Raw genomic sequence first — 18,154 nt, 5'->3', positions numbered from 1 at the left:
CACCTTTTTAGAAAACAACCCGTACATACAAAATTCAAAAAATGCAATCAGAGTGGGAAGGGCAGCTTCCAGCCACCCCCTTGCTTCTGGCATTTCTTAAAGCCATGCCTGAAGGCCTCCCAGACATGCAGGCCATGCAGTGAGGGCGCAGCAGAGCTCCCCTTCGCTTTATGCAAGTGCTTACAAGTTACTGATCAGGTCCTGTGCAGCCAGGCCAAACCACATACAGCTCTTCCACAAGGGCCCCAAAGCCAAGTTTACCTGCAGTTGTACTGGAGGGAAGAGAAGTCTGAAGACATCTATACAACAGCCTCAACTGCCGAGCCTCTGCCAGTCAAGAGACGAGGACCTACGCCCCAGGCAGGAATAGAGCACCAAGAAACAGTCCACATGACACTGAAGCACAGACAAGACAAAGTGCAGTTTTTAAAAGGAAGATTTATTTGACAAGTTTCACTTAGCGCAATACACCTAAAAGGAAATCACAATACAATGAAGATTTAAATCAAGGCCTCAGAATTTCATACAAACACCAAGACCAAAATCCTAAAGTATTGGTATTGCGTCTCAAATTTTCCCCATTAACTTAAAAAAAAAAAAAAAAAAAAAAACCTTAAACTTACGTGCCTTACAGGTTATTAAATGAAACTAGAATTAACAAACATGCCAAATGTTTCACTTTTAATTGTAGACACAGCTCCTATATTGAGTTTTACAAAAAAGCATGTCTTTCAACATGCATCCAAACAGTGTTCAATGTAATGTGGTATAAGAGCAACATTTAACATAATTCAACTGCTTTAACCTAAATACGCTTACTGCTTAAGTACATCCTACAATATAACTAACTTGAGAAAAGCTGAAAATTGTTTCAACAGTTATAGTTTACTCAACTTTGCTGTTACATCCTGGACGACTGCTGTGTTCAAAAACACTGAACTTTTAAGTCTTTCAAATAATCCTGATTCCCACTTATAGAGTAAGCATAAGTCACAAGCTTGGATTGCAAGAACTGTTAAACTGAAGTTTTTTCTTTTAAAAAAAAGTTGACCAAGAGTCAGTGATCAGGATCAATTACATTCCCCATCCACCACTCATACTGGACATGCTAGACATCCCTCCCATTCCGTTCACGCCCATAGATGCACGGCTTCCACTACTGTAGTAGCTGCTGTTCATTGCTCCTTGGCTACCTGCAAAGAGATCAATTTGACAAGTTAGAAGTATTGTCAGATACTCAGTCAAATAAAATAAAGCATTCCAAGAAAAAGTTTAAAAGGTATACGAGTACAAATGGCTGCTGTCCGAGTGGCGAGAAGCATGTTTGGGAAAGGGGAATCCCGACTCCAAACAAGTCTCAATTAACCCCTTTTCTCTGCAGTACCAACTTGCCAGACTCTTGTGCTACCATTTAAATGGATTCTTCAGGATCATCGTGGAAAATTAAGTTTAAAGGAAAACTAGTGTTTTTCAAAAATTGCAAAATTACTTCTGTTTTTAAAGCTAAGCAAGGCATTTTAAAAAAAAAAGAATTTACCATAAACATTCACAATATGTTCACCAAATGGCATGTATGAATAGGGAGCACAGGGGAAGTCTCTTGCTTTTCCTATTCATAGTGGGCAGGAAGTGAGACGACAAAGTTGGACTAAAGGCAACTCACTGTGCCCAAAATGGCAGCCTCCATGGAGTTAAGTCAGAGCCATTGACTGCTATGGAAATAGTGTTATTACAACATATCAGTTATTTGCTATTGGGAATTTAAATTATATTTTTTGAGAAAATATTTACCTATGCAATGTTTGATTGAAAATCACTGGAGTTTTCCTGTAAAACTTGGTCTGCAAAAGGATTTTGTAGGGTAAGACTATAATACCAAAATCACCATTCTTTAGACCAATTGAAAAAAAAATTAATAAATAAAACCATCCCTAGGTTAACTGACTAGTAAATACGGACTGAACCCAACCGCCATTCTACTATTTAAAAATCTCCCTCCATCAAAAATTGATTTAACCAAAAGACAGAAAAAGTGTACTACTCTAATGTTTTAATAAATGAAGGCAGATGTTTTCTGGCTTGACAATATTTCAAAGTTGCAATGACTAATTTTTTAATTCATAGAACATTTCTCCCCCTCCCAATGATTGTTTCTGAAAATTAACCTATTAAGAACAATTAGGATCAAAAGTATACATTTAATGACCCAATCTCACCAAAAAGAAACCTGCATAATTTCCCAACTAAAGAAACCTACCTAAAACTTATTCTAGGTATATAAAAAAACATGCTTACCATATCCACTCATGCTGCTCTGGCCACCATAGCCTCCTCCATAACCACCACTCAGCTGCTGGCTAGCTGGGCCACCATAACTGGACTGGTTTGCTGTTAAGTTAAGAGAACATTAGAGCCTTGTTCCTTGTGTAATGTGGTACCTGGTGGTACCGAGCTTGTAACTCTATATCTATGATTTTCCAGTCTTCATCTTATATTACTAATCCTGTCTCCTTCTGCCTATTATCTATTAACCAGATTAACTCATCTATTCATCACTGAGTTAATCAAGTATTTATGAACCAAACAGTTAATAGCATACACATCAGCAGGACTAAATCCATGATTCCTTAAGTAGAGGCATTTTGTGAAATCTTATGAAATTGCTTGACTGGATTTAGTGGGGTTTCCCCCTTAGCTTGTTGCATTCAAGTATGTCAATACACAGGTATCACTGAACACCTAATTATCCCCAGCTAATTATGCCCCCCCAAATTATTGTTATTTTAATCCTGTTTTTATATTTTATTTTAGATTTATGCTTTATACTGATAATTTAACTAGCTGCATTCTATATTGCCCCCCCAAAGTACTTAAATCTAATTTGAATTATCTATCCTGAGCAGTTATTCAACTCAAGATTTACAATTAAGACAGTAATTACAAAATTCATTTAAATTAATAAACTGCTTTCTTTGCCTGTCTTAAATTGTTATGCTAATTATGCTAAACTTATTAAATACTATGCTACACTTATTAAATATAGATTAACTTAACTTATAATAATCGACTTATACAGATATAAATGTTTTGGTTTTTAAAAAAACTAACGATATTTACACAAGCCCATGCCTCCCATCATTTGGCTACCATAAGCACCACCGCTTGCTCCTGCTGTAGAATTCAAGAAGAGTTCTACATATCTGTGTTCTGAAATGAGAGAAAAGGTATACAAGGTTAGCTTAAAAAAAGGACACTAAAGTGATATTTACACAAACCCATGCCTCCTAGCATTTGGCTACCGTAAGCACCACCGCTTGCTCCTGCTGTAGAATTCAAGAAGAGTTCTACATATCTGTGTTCTGAAATGAGAGAAAAGAAAGTTTGAAAATGTTTGTTGGTGATAGAAAACAAGATAAGCACTTTAAAGCTCTTTAACAAGTAGATCTGTAAACTTCGAACACTTTTGGTAAAAAAAGTCTAGCTGATGTTTGTAAAAACTTGCTTTTAAACAGTCATCTAAATTGTCAATTAAGGACAAACTTCCAGATATGTTCATAACAAATCCCCTTCAGTCACGCTAATTTTAAAACCCACAAACTTCCCCAACACATCCAAACCCATCCACCATTAGAGACCAAATTTCTCATACATCCTTACTAACTCTATTCCTCTATCTTAAAATGTTCACACAACCACCTACAATATCCCAAATGCTTTATTCAGACTTACGCATATTTGCTTTGTCTTTTGACATAGCTGCCACAGCATCTTCATGAGTAGCAAACTCAACATCTGCTTCACCAGTTACTCTGCCATCAGGACCAATCTCAATGTGTACTCTCACAGGGTTGAGTGGTGAAAAAAACTAAAACAAGATATTTCAAAGAAATCAAGTCAATTTGCCAATGTTATGAAAAACTGTAAACCCAATTTTCATTTAATTAGAATAAGGTCCAAGTTTTTACTATCATACTAAATATCTGACTTGTGAATTCATCTTGTACTTACATTATAAATGTCATTCTCAGTAGCTCTGTACGGTAATCCCCGCATATGTACACAGTGCCCTGTTGTGCTCTGGAAGGTAGAACCACCATCCCCATATCTGTGATCAGACATTCCTGAAAAACAGTAATTGAGGTCTGGATGGACGAGAGTGTAATATCCTTCAGCTGAGAAATTCAATTCTTACCTTACCTCTTCCAAATCTATCTGACCCAAATCCATAGCCATCATTATAGCCATTATAATCATCATAGCCTCCATAGCCTGCAAGACAAAGAGTGCAATTAATCAAATGAAAATATCTAGACAAAGAAGGAACAAACTGGTCCCAGCCTTGCACATCACATACCTCCACCATAAGCACCACGCCTCATCCTCTCAAAGCCAGCTCCTCTGCCAATGCTGTTATACCCTCTGCCAGCCCCAGGTCTGTCATAGGGACCTGGCCGCTGCATAGCCATAAGCTTTCGTGGTGGATCATAGTGAGTTCTAACTTCAGCTCGACTGCTCTTAAATATTTCGATATACCTAAAGCAGTGTTCAAGAGGGAGGGGAAGGGGGAGGGGAGAGAATACATTAGTTCATTTCATACAGGTGTTTAGTTATACAAGAAAACAATCTAGTCATAGCCATGAAACTGACTAATATTTAAAGCCAGATTTCTTATATTTGCATAGGCAATGACCAGAAATTCACTCAATATTACTTAATGTAAACTTTACAGGAAAAAAAACTCCTCTGAGGCAAAGCCCAACCTTAGGGGTAGAGAGGAGTACTATAATTAAATGATTTAGGAGGGAAAGAATTCCACTCAACTTTTAACACATTTCAACTCAAATCCATTGGCATCATGTATAGCAAGTGGGCTAAAAGGCCAGCCTTCACCAACAATCTAGCCCACACTACACATTTCCTTTCGCCAATATATACCCCAGCCTATGCTTTTAGTAGGAATCAGCATAGGTAAGCGCATGCTTCAATGAAAAATAGTCACAAGCAAAGAGAATAAAACCTTTTGTGACAATTTCTTGAAAGCTATGCTTATTAATACATATGCAGAATATTTATACAGCAAGAAAGTTTGTTGCATTTCAACTTTAAAAACAAGATCAGAAAGTATCACATTTTCTTATGGTAATATTAATTTACTAGGTGGGTGTTATTACAGCTAAAGCCAGGTTTGCATTAATTTTTTAAAGCCATAGTCTCTCAACTCCATTGATTGGGGTTAATACGACTCTCACAAAAATCACATAGTAGACCAAATTAACTAGGGCCAATTTTAAAACCTAAAATTTATTTATAAGCAATATTACACTGACTAGCAAAGTGTGAACATGGCAAAAATCAATTAACTGGGACTAGGAAATAGATTATTTCCTCCTGTTAAGCAGAGAGAATATGGATTTAATTGTTTACCATAAGAAAAGTGACATATCCAACCAACCATCCATCCCCACCTGTGCCCTATTCTTTCCTTGTGTTTCTTTAGAGCCTTTTCAGCTATTTCCTGTGAAGCAAACTGCACGAAGGCCTCCCCCGTACTCCTCCCCTGGAAGTCCACCGGCAATGTTATCCCATTTGGCACGATTTCCAACCCTTCAACCCAAGGACAAATAACCCCAGTAGGGGGGCAATATTAACATCACAAGCCCAGAAATGATTCTTCTTATAGCTTTAAATAAACCAGAATTTTAACTTTAGGTGAATGGTATGTTTTCAACAAGTACTCTTTAAATATGCATTGCAATAATATGAAGTTCCACTATTACAAAGTATAACTCAATTCTTAAAACACCCCATGGTGCAGTATGAATGTATTTAAAAACTGCTGCTCCACACAAGGTGCATTAAGAATTCAACAATTAAAAACACATCTATGCAACGTTGGAAAATATACAAAAATTTAATATAACTTTCAAGCATTAAAATAACAGTTTTACTAAATTCAAGACACACCTTTTACCTCATTTTATATTTCAATGCTTTATGTTATTGGAACTTCAAAAAAAAAACTTCTTTAAAACTACACATTTAAACATTTCATAAAAATTGAAAACATTACTTAAATCACATAATTGACAAACATACAATCTAAACTTTCAACAAACAACTATCTACACAGCACAGTCATGCACTCTTATGTTCTAACAGTAGTATGATTCACTTCTGGAAATTCCGTCTATGAAAAATCCTTTCCGTGGATACATTCCCAAGCTTACAAAAAGTGCTTTAAGCCCTTTTCCTAGAAGATATGAAATTATGTTCATATTTAACGTTGACAGATACATTCAATTCTCACCAATTTAGATAAAACAAAACAGACTTGACTTCAGAAATTCTGACAAGATATTAGGACTTGATACATATCTGAATCAAAATTTTAACACATCCTACACTAAACCATGAAAGGATTTCTTGCTCTTAAATCCAGTTTTAATCATATCAAGAATAGTAATAGTATATAAAAAACATTATGATCTAAAATTCTGCTAAACATGCAATCTTATCAGCTTTTCAGCATAAAAACATTCAAATACTTTAGGCCCAGAACAATTTCAAAAGCTTTCTGTACTGTTTTTGAGGTACTGAAACTATAATAGCATTCAACCTATACTCACTATATTTGACTTTTCAGTAACAGTTTATAATAGGCTAGCTAAACCAAGTTGTTTCCATAATGGTTTTTTTGCATTAAAATTGACCGTTAGGATTATTTCTGGTTTCATGTACCAAATAAGCATCTTGAAACAAGACACTTAACTTATAAATTACAACAACCTAGCTCATTCTAATGTTAAGGAATCTTACCTTTAACTTGGAAGTACTTTACTAAACAGCAATGTGAGGGAGGTAATTAAATTGTTGAGGATGACCCTCAAAGATCTACTCTGAACTACAATTCTAAATATAAGCAAAGTTAACATTTTGGTACTTCTAATTTCCACCTTTAAGATGGGCTTAAGTTATTTGAAGGTCTCTAGGAAGAAAACGATTCATCGGCATATATTCACAACCTATTTAAGTGCCTATCTAACCAACTTTAATGTCTTAAATCATGTTGCGAGAAGCTAGCCAAACTCACTGCTCAGCAACAGGACTACATACCTGAGAAGAACTGAACAATTTCTTCCTTGCTACATCCAAAGGGGAGTCCTCTAAGCCGTACAAAGCCATCATTGGCCGTGTCAGGACTATTTGGACCAGTATGCTTCAACACCCAATCCATTTCAACGTTGTTTGACTTGAATACTGAAAAAGGTGCTTAGAATTAGTCAATTTTGGAAAATTAGAGAACAAAGTTCAGATTTCCTGGGTCTTTAGGTAAACTAAGAAGAGTTGCCATAAACTCCCTTAGATGACCATTTCCATGCGGTCAAATACCTAAAATTCAGAAGGGGGTAAGATCTCTATGTGTTTAACATTTTACTGTTACTAGGGCAACATAAATCAAACCTTCAACATATCTGTGTCCCATAGTTTCTCTGTCTTTTTTCAGGGCCAATTTGACTTCATCTTCTGATTCAAGTTCAACAAAAGCCTCGCCACTCGGTCTGCCTTCTCTGGTGTAGATGAAACGAATACCTTGAGCCCCATTTTGAATTTTGCAGTCTGGAAAGAAAACAACCGTTAATACAGAATTTAAAACCTAAACTACCTGTGGGTCATACAGATAAAGTGCCCATTTATGTCACCACTAAAAAAAAAGTTACTTGTGAAGCCTAAAATGACAATATTACCAACTCCCACCTCTCATCATCCCTAAAACTCATTCCCTAAACACATCTTAATTCACAAAAATCCAATATTCAAAGCAGTTTCTTAAAAGTCATCTCTAATTCTATTTATATCTCCTAATCCTTTTTAGAACTTCTCACAAGATCACTTCTGGACCTTGGGACTTTATGGCATTTTCTGAACATATTAGGTTTATAGTTTTGGTCTGATCAATTTGATAGCTTTACTGTACCAATAGCCACATTACATTTTCTCATTCGAATCCAATGCAGGTCCAATACTTACCTGAAAGGGGATCAGTGTTACCAAGCTAAAATGCTCCAAGTTGCACAGCTGAAACCAAACCCAGTCTTGCCCCCTGCAAAAGTGGCTTCCAGTGTACTTGGTTCTTGTTTTACAGGTCGTTTTCTGTTACCGTAGCTAAATTCAGATAGTAAGTCAATACTACAAGTATCTTTTTCAAACTTGAAAACTTCTTCCAAATATAACTCAGTCTATTCTTACACTAATAACGGGAACAAGATTCCAGGAGAAATTACTCAGAAAAGCTACATACAGTTTATTAAAAAAAAAAAAAAGAAAGAAAAAAAGAAAAGAGCTACACAACCAAGAAAACTTCCCTGGACTTCACTATCCTCAACTGTAAAGTGAGCCAGATGAACAACCGGATGAGCAAGAACTCTTCATTTTACCAATCTCAATTAGGAAAATAAAATTAAGAAGTGACATTTTAACTTTCCCCAGCAGAATACCCCTATCCAAAGAACACCAAAATCAGAAAATAGATACATTTTAAGAAGATGCATTACCATCATTTGCCCAGCAACTACCAATTTTCTCAAGATTTAGAGTAAAGTCCCACCTATCCAAATTGATACATTCGAAAGGACATCCACAAGAGAAGGGTTGGAGTTTAAAGATCCATAAAGAAAATAGAAAATCTGCCATGGGCCGCACCCCCCAGGTGGCTAAAAGTACCAGCGGAGCTTTCACAATTTCCATTGCGTAACAGCGGCCCACTGGGCGCGAGCAGCACAGCGGGAACCGCTACCGCCCCGCCCCGCCAGGGGGCGCCTCCCGCAAGGCCCGCTCCGCCCCTCCCCGCCGGGCCCGGTCGGGCCCAGACCGCAGGCTGGCCCACACGCCCGCCCGTCGGTGGGGCTGACAACTCCCGCCTCCTGTTTCAAACTCACCAGAAAAAAAACGTTGCACTTCATCCGCGGAGCAAGACCAGGGCAAGCCCCGGACCTTCACCACGAATCCTTCTCCTCCTTCGGTGCCCAACATCATCGTCTCTTCGAGGATCCTAGCGTCGAAACAGACTGCAAGGCGGGTTATGAGGATCAGACCTAAGAATGTTAATATAATGACCCTCCAACGTCGGAGCGCCGCACTGGAACCAGCGCAGCGATAGGAGCTCCACCCATGCAGATGCCTTAATCCACTCCAACACCCCACACCCTGGGCAAGCGATCCGAACCCCCAAGCCGCTTTGGGCAGAGTGCCCGAACTCCAAGACGACGGAACCTGGGCCTAGAGCCAGCGTGGAGACAAGGAAATGGCGGCGGCCGCTTCCGCTCCGCCTCCTCCGACATCTCACACAATAGAGTCGGCGCGGCCTGCAGGCCCAGGCGGCGCTGCCAAGGCTCAGCGAACCATCCACAGCACCTAGCGGCAACCATAGCTTGCCAAAGCTCCCCAGGCACTACCAGAGGTTAGGGACCAAGCAATCCCCGCAAAAACAGCATACTTGGGAGTCGCTGGGCGGCAAACAAGGACCAGCCGAGACTCACCTACACACAAGGCTTCGGCGTGGCTAAGAAGAAATGGCTAGCGGGCGCCTGCGCAACCTAAATAAGGCCCTTTGAGCAAGTTCTGCGCACGCGCAATCACCTCCCTGCACCGCCCCCTTGCATCACACAGTGTTTTGGCGCATGCGTAATATCAACAGTGGCCCCACCTTCGCCCGTGAGACCATTATGCGCATGCGTTATAGCTCAGCCTCCCGCTTCATAAAGCCGCCAGGCTTTTTATGCGCCTGCGCCTTCCCACAGATGTTGAACTTGGAGCCTCAGCGGTTTATAACTTAGTTTCCTGCGCATGCGTTTTTCTTCAAACCGTTCTCTAGTCCTACCCGCCAAGAGTGGGGGAGGGGAATGGCGGCAATCAGTTCCCTATAGGAACTGTATGGTAGTCCCAGGCTCAGGATTGTCGGGAGATAGCTGTCCCCAGCCTTTAATCCGCGCTCTTGGCTAGCTTGAAAGGATAGGCGCGGACTTCCTTTTCCCCACGCCACCTGTCCCCTTTCCTTCTCTAGAGCCAGCCTTAGCCACCCTGCCGCAGACTTCTTGCCCCAGAAGCCACCCCGACTTAGGGCTAGTCCAAAGCTTGTGTGCTTCTACCGCCCCTTACCTGCAGCCGTAGGACCTAAGGCCGCAGCCTGCACGGGATCCCTGTGCCCATGCTAAAGCCAAAACCCCACTTTTTCCTAACGAATTCACACCCGGCGACCCCCGCCCTGCCCCAGGGTTGGTGGGGCCTGAAAGCCACGGGGCACTCGCACGAGAGTGGATCACCCTATGCCGTATCCCGCCACGCCTCGTGAGCCCGGAATGAGCCTGCAGGTGTCTGGACGCTGCTGGGGAGCCAGTTACCGCTTAATCTTTCCAAGACAGACCATTTCCCAGGTAGAGACAATGGTTCACGAATCTAAGAGGCCTCAGGGTCACCATCTGTGCACATACAGCGCAAGATGAGAAAAGTTAGTGACTTCCAGCAGGCCCCCAGAAAACTAGGATGGTGTCCTACCTTCACAAGCCTCTCCAGAGTCTGATCTAGCTGTCTGCTGCCCCCCAGCCCTGGTAGACACAAGCAACGAACTAACTATAAGGCAGAGTTGGACAGTGTGCTGCAGGGGTACCACTTAGTGAGCCTAAGTGTCACCATGGGAAGATGCTGACAAAACATGTTTTCCTACAAAGTGCAATGATGTGGAGGCCAAATCCGGTTTTCACTGTTTAGTAAGACAGGAAAATCATCAAAGGACAGATAGAATTGAGGGGCGTGGTGGCACACGCCTGTACCCCAGCCACTTGGGAAGCTGAGGTGGGAGGATCACAAGTTCGAGGTCAGCCTCAGCAACTTGGGCTGCGGATGTGGCTCAGTGGAAAAGTGCCCCTGGATTCAATTATCCAGTTAATTTTTTTATTATTATTTTTTTTAATAATCCAGTTTTTAAAAAAAATAGGAGTCCAGAAATAGAGGCAGGGCCCCATCTTGAAAGACCATGTAAGGCCTTCACAAGAATCCAAATGCACAAGAAGGCATCCCAGATCTTAAGCAGGGGAACCATAGAACTGCTTATAACAAAGTTGCTGGGTGTGAGGGAGACGGAACTGGCAGGACGGATGAAGGTGCATGCACTCAACTGCAAAAAGAACTAGAAGTGGAAGACACTTTGGCTGAAGTCATCAAGAGGTCAGACTCCCAAGTTCCAACCAGGAGGTCTTTCCCTGGGCAGTCAAAGCAAGACCACTTTTTTCTCCTAGGCATCTCTTTCCAGGATATGACACACACCCTCCTCCTCTTTTTAGTAAGTTACAGTATTTGAGTGTTCTGGTCTTATCAGATGACCTAAGAAAACTGGTTTTTGATTAGATGAGGGAAAAACCCTAATCCCCTTGGTAGTGCATTTAAAAAAATCACTTTGGTTGCTGTGGCATGTGATCATGATCCCAGTGATCGGGAAGGCTGAGGCATGAGGATCACAAGGTTGAGAGGAGATCACCCTCAGCAACTTAGCCAGGCCCTTAGCAACTTAGTGAAATCCTGTCTCAAAATTAAAAATTTAAATTAAAAAAAAAGGGGTTGTGGATGTAGCTCACTGGTAAAGTACCCCAGAGATTCACTCCCCAGTACCAAAAAAAAAAAGGAAAAAAATCATTTTCATCTGGCGTGATGCACCTGTAGTACCAGATGCTCCAGAGGCGGAGACAGAAAGATAGTTTGAGCCCAGTAGTTCCAGACCAGTCTGGACAATATAAGGAAGAGACTCCATCTCAAGAAGAAAACAGAGAAGACAATCCTTTACCCTTTTAACAACATGGCCCTACTCCTAAGATGTTTATTTTTCCTAATATTTTTCTAAAATTTTCTGGAATTTTATTCCGTAACAAGAGTAAATGCAACTGGGGTTGTGGCTCAGTGGTAGCGATCACCTTGCACATGTGAGGGACTGGGTTCGATCCTCAGCACCACATTAAAAAAAAAAAAAAAAAAAAAAGGTATTGTGTCCATCTCAAACTAAAAATGTTTTTTTAAAAAGAATGAATGTATAATCATCATAGAAAGATAATATCATTTCCTTAGGATAGACTCTAGAAGTGAAATTATTCAATGGAAGTCTGAGTATTTTTACTAATACTAAAAGGTTATAGCACTTTACAATCCTTTCTGTGATATGTGAATCCCTTAGCAGTCACTGAAATTTTTCTTTCTCTAATTTTTTTCTAACTTAATACAGAGAAAAACCTTCTCCCATTTGCATCTGTTTGATTACTAGTGAGTAATCATAAATGTCATAGAGATAGTCAATTTTACATAATCGACATTTAAAGAAAAAGGTTTCTCATAAAGTTTGATTTTTTTTTTTTTTTTGGGTGCTGGGGATCGAACCCAGGGCCTTGTGCTTGCAAAGCAAGCACTCTACCAACTGAGCTATCTCCCCAGCCCCAAGTTTGATTTTTTTACTCAGTGATCTTTTGATCTTGCTATATGTCTCATGCTATTAAGAACTCTTTATTAAGACTATTAATGCTCCAGTTTTTCTCAGTCTGTTTAACTTTTAATTGCTGTTATTATTTTCTATTGCTTTTTTTTTTTTTTTTTTTTTGTACTGGGCATTGAACCCAGGAGTGCTGAACCACATCCTCTGTGCTTTTTATTTTTTATTTTGAGATGGGGTTTCACTAAGTTCTTTAGGGCCTTGTTAAATTGCTAAGGCTGACCTCAAACTTGTGATCCTCTTGCCTCAGCCTCCCCAGTACCTGGGATTACAGATGTGTATGACCACACCCAGCTTTTCTATTTTTTTTTTAATGTTCAGACACACAAAATCTTCTAATTTTGATTACGTCAAAGCCATTGGTATTTGTTTTTTGGTTTTTGTTTTTGTTTTTTATCTTCAGCGCTGGAGATTGAACCAGGACCTCCCACATGCTATGCAAGTATTCTACCACTGAGCTGTATCCCCATCCCTGAGATTTGCCTTTAACCTTAGAATGCCCTTTCCATCCAGAAATGAAGCACTTATTCATTGTATTTTTCATCAATTGTAAGACACATCTTTTTTTTTTTTCAATTTAACCTCTTCAAAATAGTTTGGTTTTTTTGTTGTTGTTGTTGTTGTTGTTGTGGTTGTTGTTGTTGTAACAGGGATAGAACCCAGGGGTGCTCAACCACCAAGCCACATCCACAGCCCTTTTTAATTATTTATTTTTAAGTTGTTGAGGGACCTTTATTTTACTTATTTTACTTATATGTGGTGCTGAGAGTCAAACCCAGTGCCTCACATATACTAGGCAAATACTCTACCACTGAGCCACAACCCCTTATTTTTTATTTTGAGACAGGTTTCACTAAGTTACTTAAGGCCTCGTTAAATTGCTGGGGCTGGCCTTTAACTTCCAACCCTTCTGCCTCAGCCTCCCAAACTGCTGGGATTATAAGCATGTGACACCACACCTGGCTAAAATAGAAATATGTCTTAAAACTAATGGCAGGGTCCGGGGTTGTGGCTCAGTGGTAGAGTGTTTACCTAGGACATGTGAGACACTGGGTTCGATCCTCAGCACCACATAAAAATAAATGAATAAAATAAAGGTATTAAAAAAAAACTAATGGCAGAATTTCTTTTCAGTGCAACGTAAAATAATAGTGGATCTTAAAATTGATGGCATCTGCTAAGCATGGTGGTGCCCACCTGTAATCCCAGCAATATGAGAGAGTGAGGCAGGAGTATCACAAGTTTGAGGCCACCTTCAGCAATTTAGCAAGGCCCTAAGCAACTTAGTGAGACCTCATCTCAAAATAGAAACTAAAAAGAACTGGAAATATAACTCAGAGATAAAGCGCTCTGGGTTCAATCTCCATTCGCCAAAAAATGGATAACATCTTAGATTTGATGAAACTACTTTATTCTAGGTTTTTTGTGGGTGATGACATAGCCATTAAAATTATAATTATATAGTTTTTTAAATAAAGCAATGTTTATGATATAATAATACTGGAGGAAAAGCAGAAAATGAAATTAACAAGCAGCTAGGTGAGGTGCCACATACTTATAATCTCACTCGGTAGGCTGAGACGGGAGTATTGAAAGTTGGAGGCCATCTTGGGCAACTTAGTGAGACTCTGTCTCAAAGTAAAATTTTTAAAAAGGGCTGGGGGTGTAACTCAGTAGAAGAGTGCCCTGAGTTCAATTCCCAGTATCTCTATCTCTCTCTCTCTATCTCTCTCTCTCTCTCTCTCTCTCTCTCTCTCTCTCTCTCTCTCTCTTACTCTCTCACACACACACACACACACAAATCTAGAAGCAGGTCTAAGGTGGATTTTAGAATTCAGCGTTTGGTAAGATAAAATTTCCTATCAGAATGGAAAGACTTTTCAATAAATGATGTTAAAACTAATAACTAGTGATTTGTGGAAAAATAACATTAGAACTTTATCTCACATCACATATTAAAGGTTAAATAGATTAAGGAAATTTCAATTTGAAAGTGTGGGAAACTAAAGGCATCCAAAATGTATGTACTTATAAAGTTTCAAGGTGAGGAAAACACGAAATCAAAGACATATTCACAAAGAAAAATACTGGTAAGTTTGATTACATAAGAATAATTTTTTAAATTCTGCATGGACTCAAATGGGAGAATTGAAAAGCAATAAACCCAGACAAAATACATGTAAAACATGGAGGGGGCAGTGTCAGGAGTGTGTGAAATATATACAAACATAAGTACAATGGGCCCTTCCTGTCATCAGATTCCTCATCCATGGATTCAGCCAATTCCTGGTCAAAAATATCCAGGTGCTGGGTTGTGGCTCAGTGGTAGTGCGCTTGCCTAGCATGGGTGAGACCCTGGCTTCAATTCTCAACACCACATAAAAATAAAGGTATTGTGTCCACCTACAACTAAAAATTATTTTAAAATCAAAAAAAAAATTGTGTCTGTATTGAACATGTGCTATTTTTTGTCATTATTCCCTAAATAATACAATTTGCATGGCATTTACATTGTATTAGGAGTAAGTAAAGTAGGTGTGAATTAAAGTACGTTGGAGTATGTATGTAGTAGGTACTATACTTCATGTGGAGGACTTGAGCTGGACTTGGTGGTGCATGTCTGTAATCCCAGCAACTCAGGAAGCTGAGGCAGGAGGATCGCAAGTTCAAAGCCAACCTCAGCACTTTGTGAGGCCCTAAGAACTTCCTGAAACTCTGCCTCAAAACAAAAAACCATGGGGACTGGAGATGGGACTCAGGGGTTAAGGACCCTTCAGTTCAATCCCCAGTACCAAACAATAAAATAAAATAAATAAATTAAATTAATAAAATAAAATAATAACTTGAGCATCCTCAGATATTGGTGTCCTGGGGAGGAATGTGGGGGTTGATTTTGGAACCAAAGGAGGGATGACTGTATACAGGATATCTTTGCTATGAAAATTTTACGGGGTAAGGGCTTGGGGGTGTGGCTCAGGAGTGGTAGAGTGTCTGCCTGGCATGCAGAAGGCCCTGGGTTCCATTCCCAGCACCAAAAAGTAAATTAATAAGTAAATAAACGGGAAAAATTGAGGAAAAAATTTACATGGTGAGAAATTGGGGAAAATATTTAAAAAGATTCTTCTTTGGGTGGCAAACACGAAAAAGAAAAATTGAGAAAAAACTGATCTATATAATGAACGACTCAGATATCAGAAGTGCTGATGAAGTATATTTTTGATCGGGAAGATGTTTACAATCTTCACTGATAGAAGAAAAAGTAATGAACAAAACACAATATGGCTCAGTTTTCTGTAATGTATAAGAACACATATACACAGAAAATGTGTGTGAGTGTAAAGATATCTGTTTCCAAAATGTTTACATAGATTAATGATGGTGGGAGCACGGGTGGTTTTGTGTGATTATTTGGATGTTTGTAGTTTTCTCAGCGTTTGCAATGCTTTAATACTGAACACTTTAAAATTCTCGGCGATAGGATTATGAGAACGTCAAGTAGAGTTTCCTTTCCTATCCTCATCTACTGTGCCTCTGCAGTAGCTGTCTCCTGAGCCTGCTCGGGCGGTAGCGCTCACCAAAGCTGCAGGGACCGGGAAAGATTGCGGCGGTCGCAGATTACGGGGTTGGAGTCGCCCACACCCCAGGCAATGAGGTTCTGCCCTTCCCGTTGGGTGATCCTGTGCGTCTCTTGCGCCTTCTTGCTTTAAATAAGAATTGATGGGTCCGTAACCATGTAAAACTAGTCGACAATTGGGATACAGTGCGCACTGGAAACAAAGGAGTGCTTGCAACCTCGCCCTACGCCAGGGCTGCGCCACCAGGGCTGAACTTCCCCAAGGAGTGTGGGGGTGGGGTGGCTGTCCGCAGCTGACGGCGACATGGGAAGGTGACCCTAATACGCCCTCTTCAGTTCACCTAGTGCATCTCCTTTAGGCATAATGGAGCACGACCAATAAATTTTGGGTTTTATTTCTAATTTGGTTGGTTGGTTTGGTTTAGATTTATTTTCTGTGCTGAGGATGGAAGCCAGGGCTTTAGCACATGTAGATAAGCTCTTTACCATTGAACTACATCTCCAGCTCAATTGATAGGTTTTGTTATTTGTGTTTTGTGGGTTTTTTGGAGGTGCGTGTGTGGGTTTTATTTGATTTTACTTTCACTTTTTTATTTGTTCTTTTTCGTTATACATGACCGTAGAATGTTTTTTGACATATGAAACATACATGGAGTATAACTTCCCAACGTCGTGGTTGTACATGATGTGGAGTTATACCAGTCATGTATTCACAGGAAAGTTATGTCTGATTCATTCTACTGTCTTTCCCATTCCCATCCCCCGTCCCTTCCTCCCATTCCCTCCTGTCCTATCAGGTAAACCTCTACTCCCTTCTCCCCTATTGTGAGTCAGCATCAGCATATCAGAGTTCTCTCTGGGCCTTTGGTATTTTGGTATTGACTTATTTCACTTAGCATGATAGCCTCCAGTTCCATTCATTTACCAGCAAATACCATATTTTCATTCTTCTTTATGGCTCAGTAATAGTCCATTGTGTATATGTAACACATTTTTAAATTCATCTATTAAAGGTCACCTAGGTGGTTCCATAGCTTAGCTATTGTGAATTGAGCTGCTATGAAGACTGACGTGGCCACATCACTATTGTACACTGATTTTAAGACCTTTGAGTATATGATGAGGAGTGGGATAACTGGGTCAAATAGTGGTTCCATTCCAAGTTTCTGAGCAATTTCCATACTGCTTTACATAGTGGTTGCACCAATTTGCAGTCCCACCAGCAATGTGAGTGTATGTTTTTCCCCACATTCTTGCCAACATTTATTGTTACTTGTATTCTTAATAATTGCCATTCTGACTGGAGTGAGATGAAATTTCCCACCTGATAAGTTTTGAACCCCCTTGGCTTTGCTGGCCTCCAACTTGTGATCCTTCTGCTTCAGCCTCCCCAGTCACTGAGATTACAAGCCTGCATCACAAAGCCAGGCTTAACCATTTTAAAGTTTTTACAGTTTGTTAATCCTCTCAGGATTTTACTACTGAGTTACATACCTAGCCCTTTTTATTTATCTATTTTTATTCTGAGACAGGATCTTCCTAAATTTCTTAGGACCCTGCTAAATTGCTGAGGCTGACCTTGAACTTGTGATCCTCCTGAATCACTGGGATTACAGGCATGTGCCACTACACCCAGCTACAGTAATCTTTTAAAACTGCTTTAAATCTCTCAGTGACTTTCACTGCACTTTAAGTGCAATTAAAAAATGTAAAGTTTCTTTGCCAAAGCCTACCAGGTCCCTACGCTCCTAAACTCTTCCCTGTTTTCTTCTCAGGACCTCTACCCACCCACTTCACTAGTTCCAGCCATACTGACCCTCCCTGCTGTTTTCCATCCAAGGGCCTTGGTAATTGCTGCTTCCAGGCCTGCAGCTCTCTCCCTGAGGTGATTCCCAACACCAGCTCCTCCTTCAGGTCTCTATCCCCCTAATCATTTCCATCACAGTGTTTCTACACTGTGATTATTTGTTTATTTGATTATTGATTACCTGTTCCCCACACTATAATTAACATTTTTTTGATAGCAGCAGATAGCTCACCTGGGCACGTAGGCA

General features: G+C 40.0%; 1 protein-coding gene and 1 non-coding gene across 9 annotated transcripts; one reads left to right on the top strand and one right to left on the bottom strand.

The window, feature by feature from the left end:
- Positions 1-418: 418 nt before the first annotated feature.
- Positions 419-9,658, bottom strand: Hnrnph1 (heterogeneous nuclear ribonucleoprotein H1). 8 transcript variants are annotated; one of them, XM_047555931.1, is made up of 14 exons: positions 9,537-9,613; positions 8,937-9,092; positions 7,462-7,617; positions 7,114-7,257; positions 5,466-5,604; positions 4,355-4,533; positions 4,198-4,269; positions 4,009-4,142; positions 3,730-3,865; positions 3,300-3,359; positions 3,148-3,207; positions 2,296-2,388; positions 1,792-1,841; positions 419-1,193 (listed from the first exon to the last, which is right to left on the bottom strand). In XM_047555931.1, the coding sequence occupies exons 2-13, from the start codon at positions 9,031-9,033 to the stop codon at positions 1,792-1,794; spliced, it is 1,320 nt and encodes a 439-aa protein (XP_047411887.1). In that variant the 5' UTR covers positions 9,034-9,092; positions 9,537-9,613; the 3' UTR covers positions 419-1,193. The 8 variants fall into 8 exon arrangements, with proteins under 8 accessions (XP_047411887.1, XP_047411886.1, XP_047411881.1 ...); XM_047555930.1 differs by having other exon boundaries at positions 3,118-3,207; positions 9,537-9,611; XM_047555925.1 differs by lacking the exon at positions 1,792-1,841 and having other exon boundaries at positions 3,118-3,207; positions 8,937-9,065; positions 9,537-9,658.
- Positions 9,659-15,486: 5,828 nt separating this feature from the next.
- On the top strand, positions 15,487-15,563 carry Trnaa-ggc (transfer RNA alanine (anticodon GGC)). Its single transcript has one exon. It is a non-coding gene; the product is annotated as a tRNA-Ala (tRNA).
- Positions 15,564-18,154: the final 2,591 nt, after the last annotated feature.

The sequence above is a fragment of the Sciurus carolinensis genome, chromosome 6 (assembly GCF_902686445.1).
Source record: "Sciurus carolinensis chromosome 6, mSciCar1.2, whole genome shotgun sequence".
NCBI classification, from domain to species: domain Eukaryota; kingdom Metazoa; phylum Chordata; class Mammalia; order Rodentia; family Sciuridae; genus Sciurus; species Sciurus carolinensis.
The sequence above is the reverse complement of the archived record's forward strand: the minus strand, read 5'-3'. Positions and strand labels throughout refer to the sequence as shown.